Source organism: Misgurnus anguillicaudatus, chromosome 5 (assembly GCF_027580225.2).
Source record: "Misgurnus anguillicaudatus chromosome 5, ASM2758022v2, whole genome shotgun sequence".
Taxonomy (NCBI): Eukaryota; Metazoa; Chordata; class Actinopteri; order Cypriniformes; family Cobitidae; genus Misgurnus; species Misgurnus anguillicaudatus.
In genome coordinates, this window is record NC_073341.2 from 15403226 (window position 1) to 15420130 (window position 16905).

At 35.0% G+C, this 16905-nt stretch overlaps 1 protein-coding gene across 3 annotated transcripts in view; it reads right to left on the bottom strand.

Annotated features, from left to right (window-relative positions):
* Nucleotides 1-1726: 1726 nt before the first annotated feature.
* Nucleotides 1727-16905, bottom strand: part of LOC129415004 (uncharacterized) — a 95561-nt gene continuing 80382 nt past the window's right edge. Inside the window, exons 2-5 of one of the 3 annotated variants that reach the window (XM_073867618.1) lie at nt 11307-11504; nt 11048-11116; nt 9230-10637; nt 1727-4630 (exon numbers count right to left, since the gene is read on the bottom strand). In XM_073867618.1, the coding sequence (XP_073723719.1) occupies nt 3682-4630; nt 9230-10637; nt 11048-11116; nt 11307-11448 (2568 nt within the window). In that variant the 5' untranslated portion in view covers nt 11449-11504 and the 3' untranslated portion in view covers nt 1727-3681. Of the gene's footprint in view, nt 4848-6882; nt 6945-7258; nt 7702-8717; nt 10638-11047; nt 11117-11306; nt 11505-16905 lie in introns of those variants that run through there. The other 2 variants (XM_055169146.2, XM_073867617.1) reach the window with 2 other exon arrangements.

Consider the following 16905-nt stretch of genomic DNA (forward strand, 5'->3'; position numbering starts at 1 on the left):
AATGAAACTGTCAAAAACAGACTTTTTTTCTCCGGGTGGGGGTGGGGGGCATGATAAAGGAATTATGCTTAGGGCACCAAAATGGCCAGCAGCGGCACTGCCAGTGTTAATTAATGACTCACAAACCTATTTCTGGACATACACCGAGATCTGTTAACCTAAAGTTAATGAAATGTTTAATTATTTTCAATAAATATCTGTTTTAAGTCTTCTTTATTGTGTTAAAGTCATTGTATTTTATCAAATATATAATTAATCAATCTTATCTAAATAAAATATATGATGTTGAGTCAAGTCAAAGTTTATTTACACTCACTTAAAGGATTATTAGGAACACCTGTTCAATTTATCATTAATGCAATTATTTAATCAACCAATCACATGGCAATTGCTCCAATGCTTTTAGGGGTGTGGTCCTGGTCAAGACAATCTCCTGAACTCCAAACTGAGGCTCTGTTTACACGTACATGGTTATTTTTAAAAACTGAGAGATTTACCTTCGTTTGTGCCCCTCGTTTACACGTAAACGGAGAACTCGCCTCTGAAACCGATTGTTTCTAAAAACTCCGGCCAGAGTGGAGATCTTGAAAATCTTCGGTTGCACGGTTGCATGTAAACTGAGACAAACGGATGTTTAAGCAGGCAACGTCACAGAGTATGAGCCAGACCTACGTCAATAGTGCGACCTATGTTTACATGTGACTGCTACTCTGAATGCTTCCAAGATCACATTTATGTTCGTGCAAACTCGTTTCGTGTGCTTGTATTTGCAAATACAGCTGCTCCATTATGTCGAGGAGCAGAGACGAGTGCTCGGAGGTCAGCAATTTTACGCGTGTTTGACTTCATGCGGTGCTGCAAGAACCGACGGACGGATGATGTCAAAGTACCGCGAGAGCGATTCGAAATTAGACCTCTACGTGTGATTCCTCAACTCGCTCTCGCGGTACGTTGACGTCATCAATCACCTACTGCAACAACTCCTCCCTTCAACATGAAGAACCAGTCACGTCACCACCAGCGCTGCCGGTGATTGGCTTACGTGGGCTTGAGCGTCTCTTGACGACAAATATGCACGGGTACGTGTAAATAAACACTTTTCTGAAAACTGACATGTGTGCACGATATTATTTTTGAAACCGGAGAGGTTGAAATGTCCGTTTATGAAAATAGCCGTCCACATGTAAACATAGCCTGAATGTCAGAATGGGAAAGAAAGGTGATTTAAGCAATTATGAGCGTGGCATGGTTGTTGGTGTCAGACAGGCTGGTCTGAGTATTTCACAATCTGCTCAATTACTGGGATTTTCACGCACAAGAACGTTTACGTTTACTCAACTTTTTTACAGTGAATGCTAAGGGGTAAAAATAAGTCTTTAAACTGGTTTTAAAAACATCCAGTGATGGACAGGTCCTAATACTCAAAAGTAAACTTTTCCAAAGCCCGGTAACTTTTTGATTTTCTTAATGACCTGACAGCTGTGTATGGTTTAATAAGATCAGATATATAATCTGGGGCCATGTTGTGCAATGCTTTGTATGTGAATATGGGGAGCCAATGCAATGAGGCAAGGACAGGGGAGATATGGTGACCTTTTCTAGTTCCTGTCAGCAATCTGGCTGCAGAGTTTCCATTTATTATTACATTAGGTCAATATAAAAAAAGTTTAGATCCATCCAACAAACTTGATTAGATACAGCGATATGAATGTAATAATTTGACATGGAAATTTGCCATGTAATTAAAATACATTTAAAGGATGAGTGTACATTCATATAATATTTTAATAGACAATTATTCCAGTAACTGATTCATTATAAAGAATTTTATAATTGAATCCTCCTATGTGGAAATGAATTCTACTTATTTTAGATAAATATGACAGATAAAAACAACATGTAATGTACCGGCAGTGAAAACAAAAGTGGAAAGTTAACAGAGTGCTAGTATCTTGTTCAGAAACTTAAGCATAACATTAGGAGAAGAATGTTAAACTAAAAACCTTTTAAAATATCGTTTGCCCATCTCATGCATAAAGCCCTCTTATGAATGTACAAATTGAGAGATGCTGCCATCCCACAAAATATAGTATTCATTTTCCTATACCATATATCATATTTTATAAAACAGTCCTCAGATATCAAACTTTAACACTTAAGCCTTGCCCCTGGTTTTACAGACAAGGCTTAAAGGTACACTTCACCCATTTGCATTAACGCTTTGTATAGTTAGAACCCCAGTCATGTTTTTGAATGGTCGTGCATCATTTCCTCTGTTTCCCCTGAGACAGTAAAACAGATTTCAGTGTTGCACTTCCTTCTTTCAATGATGAAAAAAATCATCATTTTGCATCATTGAAAGCAGGAAGTCCAATATCTTTGTTGAGGGGGTCAGACAAACACCCCTTTTCTCGGTCAAATAGGCACCAAATTCAAAATGTATGTTACATTTCAACAACAAATATGACACACTTTCAATAAAGATTATTGTTTCTTCTGGTGAAATGCTCCTTTAAGGCTAGTCCTAGGATAAGACCTGTATGGTAACCCACCCCACATAACAAACCACAATTTAATCCCTGCTTGTAGTAGATAGGAATTCAATTGCAATCTCAACTTGTTACAAAGTAGTTTGACTTTATTTCATGTGTGTACAAAAGCTCATACTAGTAATGATATTGATGTTTTGTTGAAAAAAGCTGGTTTAATTTTAAGTCAGCATTATGGTAAGTAGTGTTTCCTTTAACTCTTTCGCCGCCATTGACGAGATATCTCGTCAATTAAGAGAAAACGCTTCCCCGCCAATGACGAGATTTTCCGTCTTTCCGCAATACCGCTATTATCCACCAGGTGCACTTCCGCAACTTATACAACCCGGAAGTAGCGCCTCACGTGAAAGAGAAAGAACTATGTGTATGTTTTAAAGATCGCTCTGCATCTGAGCTCTATCAAAAGTCCTTCGCAAAAATGGAATTATCTCAGCTTTTTGCTCAAAATTGGGTGTTTTTGAAGAAACCTACCCATGAGAGGTGATTACAAGAGAACTAATGAAGATAGGATAAAACGTTTTTGTTTGAAAGCAGAGGGTCTGTTCTTTCATCTAATATATTGTTTGTTTATATATTTAAAGAAGAACATTTTCTGGAAGGCATTAAACTTTTGTGAAAATCATGAAAAATGCTGGCGCCGGCTGGCAACTTTTTTTAAAAACGCTGGCCAGGAAAGAGTTAATTGAGCACTTTGTTATTTTAATGTTCGTTTTCTTCTCACCTTTAAAACAGTGCGTTTATGAAAGGCAGTAATTACGCATCTTGTACATACTGTTTTACAGTAAATAAATATGAACAACAAATTACAGGTAATTTATACAGTGTAATGGCATATATTTAGTGTTTCATGTTACATCACTGGAGGAAAGCCCAAAAAAGCCTCTACATTTAACAGTATTGATGTACAGTATATACATTTACAACACGCTAAATTGCACTAGAGACATTAATACAGTATTTTACTGTAATTTTTAAAAGCAGTATTTGACAGGTAAACTGCTGGGAGTCACTGTAATTTTGCAGTATCTCTCCTTCCATTGTCAATTTCAGTTTTCACATTGATCACAGGTATATTGATGCTTCCCAAATGTGATCTTCAAGTGTTGATTTCTGTTCCATTATGAGGACACAGTTATGGACTCTCTCCAGTGTGAATTCTCATGTGCACATTAAGCTCAGATTTTTGTACGAAACTCTTTCCACACTGATCACATGTGTATGAACTCTTACCAGTGTGAATTCTCATGTGTACATCAAGATTTGATTTCTGTGTAAAACTCTTTTCACACTGCAGACATGTGTATGGACGCTCTCCAGTGTGAATTCTCATGTGCACATTAAGCAATGATTTCTGTATGAAACTCTTTGCACACTGAGGACACGTGTATGGACGCTCTCCAGTGTGCGTTCTTATGTGTACTTCAAGACTTTGTTTCCACGTAAAACGTTTTTCACATTGTAGACATGGGTATGGCCGCTCGCCAGAGTGAATTCTCATGTGTACATTAAGCTCTGATTTCTGTATGAAACTCTTTGCACACTGAGGACACGTGTATGGACGCTCTCCAGTGTGCGTTCTTGTGTGCACTTCAAGACATTTTTTCCATGTGAAACTTTTTCCACACTGATCACATGTGTATGGATTCTTTCCAGTGTGAATTCTCATGTGCACATCAAGATTTGATTTCTGTGTGAATCTCTTTTCACATTGTAGACATGTGTACGGACGCTCTCCAGTGTGAATTCTCATGTGCACATTAAGCTCTGATTTCTTAATGAAACTCTTTCCACACTGACGACATGGGTAAGGGCGCTCTCCAGTGTGCGTTCTTATGTGCACTTCAAGACTTTGCTTATATGTGAAACTTTTCCCACACTGAGGACATGTGTATGGACGCTCGCCGGAGTGAATTTTCATGTGCACATTCAGTTCTGATATCTGTCTGAAACTCTTTCCACACTGCATACATGCATATGGCCGCTCTCCAGAGTGAATTCTCATGTGCACATTAAGCTCTGACGTCTGTCTGAAACTTTTTCCACACTGAAGACATGGGTATGGACGCTCTCCAGTGTGAACTCTCACATGTTCCTCAAAACTTCTTTTATGTTTGAAAGTCTTCTCACAGTGAGGGCAGGTGAAAGACCTCTCCGGTTCTGTACTTTGCTTTCTTTTTGGAAAGAAAGTATTTTTGATCTGCAAGCTACTGGATGTTTCTCCGTTTAGGAAAATTTGAGATGGCTGATAGTAGTGTTTCTCCTCATCTTCATCACTTTCAACTTTCACGTCCAACAAGTCTAAAATGCACAAAAAAAAGATATTTAGCATATTTTTTTTTCCATTCTCCTGTTAAGACAATAAAATCATAAACTTATGCAATACATACATTTAAAAGCATTATTGATTGCTGTTTTGTCTATCTGTTGTAGGTGGATCATGAGTGAACCTCTAAAAAGTTGGATAGCTGCAAGTCAGTCACATTTATAGGTGATGTCATAGAAATTTATGAATAAATCTTTCACAAAACATTCACCTATTAAATGACAAAACAGGAAGCTCGACCAGAATCATACTTAAACTTATGTCAAATCATGTTTTACATATGTAAGCAAACTGTAGGCTAATATTAACTTTTTTTGTCTCCATGTCTTATCCTTTTATTTACGACCAACAGACCAAACTCTGGTTCGCCCTGATGCTCAACCTTGTACAGTACACCAAATGATGTGATGGTGATGGGAATCTGTGGCAATCACAGCCTGTATCTTGAGATAAATATAACAATGGCAGACCATACTCTTATCTGACCAAGTGCTCAACATCATTGCAACACAACAAAAAACTGTGAATGGAGTATGCACAATGATCTGGCAGACAATATAATATTGACTTTTTAGCTAGCTTCTACAAAAATGCATACAATTATATTGACTTATTTTAACAGTATGTATGTAAAATTAACATCCTTTAAATTCTTATTCTATGCTTTCTCTTTCTCTACTGTTTGTGCAAAGATTTATTTTTGTAAAGCTGCACTGCATAAATGCAAAATTGTTTAATGTACTAGAGAAATAAATTAGAATTTAATGCCTATTGTATTTTTACTGTGTAAACAATGTGCCAATATTCAGTATTTGTTGTAATTTATCATGATGTTTCGATGTGGCATATGTAATGATATTAATGACTTCTTGTAATTGATGTCCATTTACAATGATTGTCTTTGCAAAATTTTATTGAAAGTGTAATACTGAAACAGTTATTTAACATCCATATTTCATTTGAGTGATAATTTGTTAAAATTGTATAATATCATAAAAAAATGTTTTAAGGTAGATTAATAATTTTTACAGTCAACACACACAACTCTGCTACGAATGAAGACTTAAAAGTTTGTTTGTGGGACCTACCGTTATCGTACAATTACACCGAAAGTGACAGGAGTGCAAACGTTACAACTAACCCCATAGGTGGGGTTCATTGTAACAAACAGAGGGTGTGTTGGTAGAATATTTAGTTTAAACAATAATAATTCAATAACTTCTGTCTATATACTAAAGGTTGATATTGTTTATATCTCTCCCTATAATAGATTGATATCAACACATTCATCCATCAATGATCCTTCATCTTACCATCCTCATATTATGCATCAATGCATAAAGATTTTTTTTAAAGGGCTGCACAATTAAGACAAAAAAACCTTTCCCCTGATATTGTATTAACAGTTATCATTTTGATTAATAGTATTTTCATTGTTTTCATTTCTTATCATTGTATACCATTGATTTTTTTCGGGGGATCATTTTGATCGGAACGGTCATTAATTGGCTGTCTGTGAACATGTCAAACTAGCAATCAAAGACGGCAGATTTTATCCTAGGATTTCAAAACTTGTCCCAGACAGCCAAATCATGGCTGAAATCTTACAGAGTGCACCGGGCTTTAGTTTGTGCCCTGCTTACCCCTATATTTTTAACTTGTGGCAATGTGATTTTAATACACATATTTATTACTGTATAACATCTCATAAAATGAAAATGTAAAAAAAATTATCTGATGCCATCTACATACCTCTTTTCAAGGAAATGGTCTATATAGGACCTTTTAAAAGGGTTCAATATAGCATTGAAAAGGGTTCTGCTATTACAGGCTGAAGAACTCTAATTTGGTGCAATTTAAAACAAATTTTTAAGAGTGTGAGGTAGGTATGCTTTTCCACGTGTTTTTTCAACTATCCTATGATTCAAATCTGATGAACTGTCTGAAATTTGACAGCAATATTAAACTTCTTCCCTAATTATAAATGCAGAAACATGAATGGACACTGACCTTTTTGTTCCTCAGTATCTTCTTGTTTAATTCGGCATAGGTCTGGATCACTCATCTTTGATCTTCTCTCCAATCAATATATAAATGAATACATTTTCAGTTTTTCACATTAACAACTTTATGCAAATGCATTAAAAAGTAAATAATTTAAATTATGACATATAGCACACTAGCTATTAAACTAGCTGAGCACAATCCTACAGTTCATGGACGCATAGCTAGAGAGGAAATAATCATAGGCTTAATAATGTCAATAATCTTTAAACATCTAAATGTAATATTTTTAAAAACACAGAATTTTGACAGAAAAAGCAATTTCCAATATGAGAGAGAATACATAAACAAAAAATTAGCATTATCAAGTACGGTATGTTACCTTGAATCTTCCAACAACCGACACCAGTGATGGAAACCTCTTTAACTGAAGACTGATATTGTCTTCAGCAGTAGTCTTTTATTGTACAGTTAGATATGAGCACACGTCTTCAAATCAAAGCGTAAGTTACTGACCCTGCAGTCATCACGTCTAAATCATCTCGGAACAAACGTTACATTGCATTTATACACATTTTATGAAGCAGTCTGAGAACTGCAAACCAAAACAATAAATAAAAAACACAAAGCCAAATCTAAAAACAAAATACCGAGTCAAAAAAACACAACGACAAATGCAACGATAAAAAACAAGACCGAAATAGCAAGTCAGAATAAAAACACAACAACAAAACAAAATAACGAGCGAGATAACAACGATAAATCAGATCAACCGGAAAAAGTAGGTACAATGTGAGAATGGATTAGTTACTGCTGATTGGACGAGACGTCTGCCTATCACTGCACCCCGGAAGTACAGTGATGGGAGAAACGGAGCTTTTCGAAGCTTCGAATCATTTGAACCAATTGCTTCGTCAAATGATTCACTGTTTCGAAGCGTTCGAAACACCACGCACGCTGATGTTATACATGTATTTTGGCAATGTACCTACACTGAGAAACTCTGGACAGAACTCTTATTGTTAATTCAATCTTCTTTTGTTGGTGATTTCTCTTTTTATTTTAAAGATTTTTTATTATTATTTGACTGCTTGAAAGAGAATTTAGGGAAATTTTATATAATGAATTTCCTGCTAGCCAAATTTCTCATACATAAGCTGTACTGGATCCAAACCTCTGTTTTCTTTATTTAAAGATGATTTAGACAAGTAGGAAACTATTCAAAGCTCTATTAATCCTAAAGCAATGAAAACTATTTCTCTCTATTCTTCCTTTATGTCCTTTAGTAATACTTGCAATATTGTCTTCCTGGCCATTTTTTATAATTATTTTATTTATTTATTTATTGTTTAATTACTGTATTATTACTGCTGTATGTGTTGTTTTGTTGAATAAAAAAAACAGACGCTGACGACACTAGCTGGTCAAAATATTGTAAAAGTAACAGTGTTTTCAGTATAATTATAAATAGCTACTAAAATATTGTTATTGTGGGGTGTTGATAAATAAGCTACACCTCACGATATTATAATTTCGTTCTGGTGGTACTTTGATGTCTTACGCAAATCAGTCTGCACAGTGCCAGATAGTCATACACGAATAATATTTCTGCAAGTCTGTCCCTGCTCTCACACAGAGCTCATGTGTAAGAGATGGGCTAAAGATAAGACCTGTTAATGAAGGATGCTTCTGTTCTGATAGAGAAAAAACACACATAATGGTTGTAGTGGAACACGAGAGATAGGCAAAACATAGGTCTAGTGCTCATGTAGTGAAAAAAGGGACAAAAGATGTTTACTACTTTTTTATTTAAAGACATCTTAATAAAAAAGTATATCGCAAAACAAAAAGCCTTTGCAATTTCATTTTTTCACCAATACTGTCATCCTTAGTATTACAGCAAGTGGTGTTGCTTTTATCATAATTTAAATGTTAATTGTCTTTTGGCCTTTTAAACTGTTTGTTTATCAAAGGCAGTAATTATGCAACGTGTACATACTCTGTTTTACAGTAAACAAATGGAGAAGGTGGACAACCAATTACAGAAATCTTACAATTTAATGGTATATATATTTAGTGTTTAAGAGTAAATCAGTGTAATAGATCAAAACAACTGTACATTTTATTCATAATATGAAATTTTCTGTAAATACATTTACAGCAAGCTAAATTATACTATTCACAGCATTTTACAGTTATTTAAGTGTACAGTATTTGACTTGCAAGACTGCTGTAAGTTACTCAATTTTTTGCAAACAATTTTACAGCATAACTTCATAGTGAATGTTCATATCAACTTCAAGATTTTCTTTATGTGTAAAACTCTTTTCACACTGAGGACAAATATGTAGACACTCTCCAGTGAATTTTCATGTGAAGCTCAAGATCTTTGTTGTGTTTGAAACTCTTTTCACACTGAGTACATGCGTATGGACGCTCTCCAGTGTGAATTCTCATGTGAATCTCAAGCCCTTCTTTGCGTTTGAAACTCTTTCCACACTGAGTACATGAGTATGGATACTCTCCAGTGTGAATTAGCATGTGGTCCGTCAGTATTGCATTCTGTGTGAAACTCTTTCCACACTCAAGACATGCGTATGGACGCTCTCCAGTGTGAATTCTCATGTGGTTCTGAAGCACCGATTTCCGTCTAAAACCCTTTCCACACTGAAAACATGTGTGTGGACGCTCTCCAGTGTGAATTCTCATGTGGGTGTGAAGATATGATTTCTGTGTGAAACTCTTTCCACACTGATCACAGGAATATGGATGCTCCCCAGTGTGAATTCTCATATGAAATTCCAATCTTGATTTGTGTTTAAAACTTTTTTTACATTGTAGACAAGTATGGTATGGAGGCTCTCTGGTGTGAATTCTTTTGTGCATCTCAAGCTCTGATTTCTTTGTGAAACTCATTTCACACTGAAGACATGCGAACAAACAATCTTGAGTGTGAATTTGCATGTGCACATTAAGATTTATTTTCTGTGTGAATCCCTTTCCACATTGAAGACATGTGTATGGACGCTCTCCAGTGTGAATTCTCATATGAATTTCGAATTTTGATTTGTATTTAAAACTTTTTTTACATTGTAGACAGGTATGGTCTGTGGTGTGAATTCTCTTGTGCACTGTAAGCTCTGATTTCTGTGTGAAACTCTTCCCACACTCAAGACATGAATATGGACGCTCTCCAGAGTGAACTCTCATGTGAACCTTAAGCTGAGATTTCTGTGTGAAACTCAATTCACACTGAAGACATGCGAACAAACGGTCTTTAGTATGAATTTGCATGTGCACATTAAGATTTATTTTTTGTGTGAAACCCTTTCCACACTCAAGACATGAATATGGACGCTCTCCAGAGTGAACTCTTATGTGAACCTTAAGCTGTGATTTCTGTGTGAAACTCTTTCCACATTGAAGACATGGGTATGGACGCTCTCCAGTGTGAATTCTCATGTGTTTATCAAGATCTGGTTTCTGTGTGAAACACTTTCCACATTGAAGACATTTGTATGGGCGATCTCCAGTCTGAATTCTCACGTGTTCCTCAGAATGTCTTTTAAGTGTAAAACTGTTCTCACAGTGAGGTGAGGATTTGCCCGCTTCTGTACTTTGCTTTCTTTTTCGAGAGAAAGTATTTTCCATCTGCAAGTTACTCAATGTTTCTCTCATTATGAAATTATGAGGTTTCTGAGAGTAGTTTTTCTCCTCAGCTTCATCCAATTCATCACTTTCAACTTTCAGGTCCAATAAGTCTAAAATGAAACAAAAGAGTTTTTTCTGTCATTCTCATGGTAAGAAAATCAAATCATAATCCTTCAGGAAAATGCTATGGGGCAGTTTACCAGACAGGGTTTAAATTAATCCAGGACAAAGCCTTAGTTATAGTAGAACATTTAAGTAGATTTTGCAAACAAACCTTACAAAAAGCAATACTGGTGTGCATCTTGAGGCAAAACAATAGCACTGATATATGTTAAGATATGTCAGTAAAAGGTGTTTTTAAATAAAGGCAGCTCAAACATGCATTTTAGTCTGGGACTATGGTAAGCCCTGTTTGTGTTAGATATGCTTTTCTCCTATGATTCAAATCTAATGAACCGGCTAAATTTTTACATTATGTTCCTCACCAATTATAAATGCAGAAACACAAATAGACACTAACCTTTGTGTTCCTCTGTGTCTTCTTGTTTAATTCGGCATAGGTCTGGATCACTCATGTCTTCAGTCTTCTCTTTAATCAAAACAAAAAATAATACATTTTTACATTAACAACTAGCAAATGTATTAAAAAAAATGATTTAAGTGCTCCAATATACATAACGAATAATTATGATGTCATCAATATTATTTTAGAAAAATTACATTTCCGATGAGAGATAGAATATAGAAAAATAAAAATTCAGCTTTATCAAGTCTATTACCTCGACTCTTCCAACAATCAATGTCAGTGTTGGAAACTGTTTCCAGTGAGACCAGGAGTCTTGTATTGTCTTCAGTAGTAGTCTTTATTGTAGATAGTGAAGTCTTTAAATCAGAGCGTACTGCTACTGGTGCTGCAGTCATCAAGTCTAACTGATGCTGGAACTACATTGCATTTATACACATTTTAAGGGGCGGTCCTATAACATGGAAACAAAGCACTTAACTTTAAACAAAGCATTGAATGGAAGAAGCACAGCCACTCCTAATCCTGGAATTTCAACATTCCTCAATCACATTAACATAACTGTCCCATCCAGACCACTTCATTATCATGGAAATGTGCTCTTAGCTGATTCATAAGCAACTGGCCCACAAACTCACAGCATTGGATGGGCCATCAAAAGCCATTACATTCTGCTTTGTTTTTCCTTAATGGCCCAATCCAAATGTGTCTCTTTTAGCATTTAATATAAAGATATGAGAGAGAAGGGGAATTGGATTATGTTAAATTGACAAAGAGCACTGTTCCAAAACTGCTTAGGTACCGTTAGAGTTTGATGCTCACCATATCACATAGTGTTTAATAAACGGAGTTTATGAAAATACAACGTTTTATGAGTAAATTCAAGATGTCATTCAAAAATTGTGACCAAGAAAATTGGGTGCTTCACCGGTGCTATATGACACTAAAAATGGTTCTTCTATGATTACGAGCAAAGAACCACTTTTGGTGCAATATAGCACTGTTTGTTTTTAGAGTCTAGTGCTCACAGTGGAAAAATGTGTACTAGTCTTAAAACGAATGTGTTGATGTTGTATAGTTACAGACAACACATTTAATGTGTTGTCCTTAACTAGACACATCTCTGTGTTATTTGTGGAAGAACACACTTTGTGTTCTTTTAATACATAGTGTGTTGTCCCTTTAATTTATTTAAACACAAAATCAACATAAAAATGACACATAATGTGTTAAATAGGATAACACAAAACAATGTGTAAAAATACGAACACATCCTTCCTTAAAGAGAGACTCACAGAACAGAAAAATTTGATACTTATTGTGTGTGATGTGATGTTATAAATCTAAAACAAATAAGTACTACCAAATCAGTAAGAACTTGTTAATACATTTTAACCTGTTACACTGCTTTTGAAAAGAAATGTTATAACCAAACTCAAAAAGAGTTAATAAAAGCTTTGCACTAAAAGCAGAAGTTTGGTCTCATTTGAAGTACTTAATAAGTCAAAATTAATTGATTCCTGATGACAAAAGTGTGTGTTATTTCTTATTTAAATGTTTTTCTTAAACATGACATGTGAATTTATTTAGAGAAAACACCAAAATGCTAACATTTGTTTATTCACCTCTTTTCAGTGTATTGTCTATGTTTTTTGTGACTCTGCCCCATTCAAGTTTAGCGCCCTGGCACACATTGACCTCTAAAGCCAGGTTATGGGCCTCTAATTATTATTCTTTTGTCTGTATTAAAAAAAAACAAATACTGAAATTAGTTTCTATTCAATGTTTTAATCCCCATTTACTTTGGTCAAATGTCTCACTTCACCTTCTTTGTGTCAGATGCCTTTTTAATAATAATAAAAAAAACTTTTAAATAAGATTCACCTTTCGAAGTTATTCCTAAAGTCTAAACTGTAAAACATTTGCTAAAGTTATGCAGCTGTTTGCCAGTAATTTACTATAGATTTAATGTTATTAACTGGCAACAGTTTGTGGCAACATTAACATCAAGTCTTTGTTTTTACAGAATAAAACTATAAAATTCTGTCACTATAAGATTTGCAGAATAAAATAAAGTTAAAATACTGAAGATTAAGTCTTAGACTTTTTAAATGTCTAGTTTGCTAAAGTATGTACAATCTTTTACATTTAAACTACACAGAACTTTGAACCAGTGTTGGGTAAGTTACTCAAAAAAAGTAATTAATTACTAGTTACTAATTATTACATCTTCAATTATGTAATAAGATTACTTTACAAATTACTCTCTCCAAAAAGTATTTAATTACTTATTACTAATTAATTTCTAAATCCTATTTAGTACATGATACAAGGATAGGTTGGAAATGGCTCGAAGTAATAATATATAAAAGTACATCAAAAGTAATTAAATTACAGTAACTAATTACTTAGCAACTATTTACACCCAACACTGCTTTCAACTAATGTAAACAAAGAGGTCTTTAGTGCCCTGATGGCCTACTGATGGGGCAAAAATGCGTTTCACTTTAGAAACATTTAATTGCAGCCTCTCTTGCCTTGCAGTGGTTTGGTCCACTGCCTGTCTGCATTCCCTGATTCACTTACATTTACATTTAGTCATTTAGCAGACACTTTTGTCCAAAGCGACTTACAAATGAGGTAAACAATAGAAGCAATTAGAGCAACACAAGAACAGCAATACATAAGTGCAAACTAGCCTATCAAGTCTGACAGTACATAGCCATGGGTTAGTTAGTCCTTTTTTTGTATAAAAGATAAAGATAGAAAATAGGAAAAGATATAAGCTCTATATTAATAAGTGAGGTATTGGTGGAAGAGATGAGTTTTTAGCCAATTCATAAGAGTCTTAAAGAGTCAGCAGATCGTGTTGTGACTTGCAGATCATTCCACAGATGAAACACTCTAAAAATGATTGGGTTAAGTCTGCTGGACTGTTATGTTGGGTTATTTTTACATTTTAAACACTTTTGGGTAGTTTCAACACTTTTGGGTAGTTTTTAAACAATTTTGGGTAGTTTTCTAGTTGTTGGGTTAAACCTGCTGGGATATTATCCTGGGTTGTTTGAAGAGGCTCACGTGCTTCGCGCCCTTAGATGTTTGAATGTGCTCAGCAACGGTCGTCATGAAAGGACAGCCTGATCTCAAAAGTTTCTGTGAAATAGTCATGCATTATTTTGCTCAGTTTTGCGTGGCATTGTCACATATTTCCACTATTTTACGTGCCTGTGCCACACATTTCTTTTCCGTGTCAGTTTCACGTATTGGTTACTCAACAGTTTTTCCTATTTTTAAACAATTGTCGCTTTGGTTTAGAATTAGTTTTGCTGTTTGCGTTAGGATGTCACTTTAAGTATTGGTTTATACTAGTGATGCACCGATGTATCGGCCGCCAATATTTAACGGCCGATTTTTGATGAATTTGAAACCATCGGCATATCGGCAATAGCACGAGAAAGGCCGATACCAATTGTTTATTAATTAACTACATAAAGAAATCCATTACATGTAAAAATGATTTAATATTGTTAATAAAATAAATGCTGAATAGCAAAAACCACCTTTGAAGGTTGTCATGCTGTCTTATTATATTTGTTTTAGCTTAATTTGTGCCTCTCTTATTATGTCAGTCAATTGAATGTTAATTAGATCAAATCCATGTTCAGTAAAAATAATTTAGCTAATAGACCAACTGTATAGTATTATATACATGTGTTTAATATCGGTATCGGCATCGGTATCCGCCAGAAGTTGTCTGTTTAAATCGGTATCGGTCCAAAAAAATCCTATCGGTGCATCCCTAGTTTATACTATTTTTTTTCATATGCTTTTTAAACCATTGTCGCCTGATGGTAGGGTTAGAGTTGGGTTTGGGTAAGGACAAGGCTCCCAAGTTTTACCAAAAGTTTGGAGTGAGATTATCTGTTAGGGGAGGGGGTATTTGCAGCAGCGTACCCCTCGGCCCACCCAATTCTCAAGCTTTTGCTAACAGTTTAATTGTACCAATTGTTTTGTAAACAAACCATTAATGTGCCCCATTGACTTCCTTAGTATTATTTTTTCCTACTATGGAAGTGAATGGGGCTCATTAAAGGTTTGGTCACAAACATTCCTCAAAATATCTTCCTTCGTGTTTTTCAAAACAAAGAAATTTATACAGGTTTGTAACAACATGAGAGTGAGAAATGATGACAGAATTTTTATTTTTGGATGAACTATCTCTTTAAACAGATCTGTTTTCCCACACTACATAATATACCAAGAATTCTTCTTCAGTACTTAAGATAATCTTAAAAACATCTAATTGTCCTTATCTGTGCTATTTTGAGATGTCATGAATATGAACTGAAATGTGCTTTTAACATACATTCTCTGTAGTATTACAAAAATGTATACCACTTGTAGTAAACTTATACCCATCTTTTATACAAAGATGGGTTCAAATTTACTACAAGTGGTACCTAAATACATTTTTTAAAATAAATTTTAGCATATTTTAATTCAAATTCATGTACCAAAACAAAAAAATCAAATGTACACTATTTTATGTACAAAATTAGTACATGAAAATTGAGCACTTTTAGCACATTATGGCATTTTTCACTTGGGCATACTGAACACATACACTGCAGAACATTTAATGATGAAAGGGCAATAATAATGAAATCCATCTCTAGGCTAATAGATTTATTTCAGGAAGAAGTTAAAAAAAATCCTATATTGTGATTTCTAAGTGGGAGAACTTGCAAATAGCAGGGTGTTCAAATACTTATTTTCCTCACTGTATGTATGTAAGTTATATGTGTGTTTATGTATTTGTGTAAAATAATGTAAAAAAAATGTTATTTGCTATACACTCTAAAAAAAACAAACGGTGCTATATAGCACCAAAACTGTTGCTTTGGATCGTAACCATAGAAGAACCATTTTTAGTGCCATATAGCACCGGTAAAGCACCTGTGTAGAACCATATAGGGGCCATATAGCACCACTATAGCACCACATATGGTTCTACAAAGCACTATATGGTTCTACACAGCTGTTTCACCGGTGCTATATGGCACTAAAAATGGTTCTTCTATGATTACGAGCAAAGAACCACTTTTGGTGCTATATAGCACCGTTTGTTTTTAGAGTGTAGACATTTTTTTTAAAGTTAAATGTAAAGTTTATGTGTCATAAATAAAAAAATACATCTAAAACAAATCTTAAAAATAAAGCTTGAGCATTTGATTTGAATGAAAAGACATTTTAATAGATTTTAACGTTTAATATTTCTCCATCCACCTCCGGTCTAAGATTACAACTCCGCCACTTCCGGCCTCAGACTGTCAGGCTGTTGCTGTCAGTCTCAGATTGTCATGACGTATGGTTCTGCGCTTCTGCAGTTGGTCCTATCTCGAAATACATGACAATGCCACATATAACATTTTGTGAGACAGCAATGTGTTAACTTGTACAGACTAAGATGACAGGTGTAATTTAGAGAAATGACGACTGTTACCTCAGATCACCATTTTCAGAAATTGACTCGAATAGTCATCCTAAGATGTGTGATATGGCATATTAATACAGTTTTCTTGATGTTTCAAAATCCCCATCACATGGTTCATTATGTTAACCCATGACAATTTCTGTGAGCTTTTAACAAAGCGTGTCAAAACCGGTACCGAGTCAGACCTCCGCCACCCCACTTCGGCTTTTGTCACACACTTGCACAGTGTTCCCAGCTTAGCAATAGCGACACTAAATTTAGTGACAAACAAGTGGCTTTCTTGGCATTCGATATGGAAATACAGACCGCGAGCACAAGCTAACTTTCCCAGCGGCGGAGGATCGCCGAGCCGGCATCTATG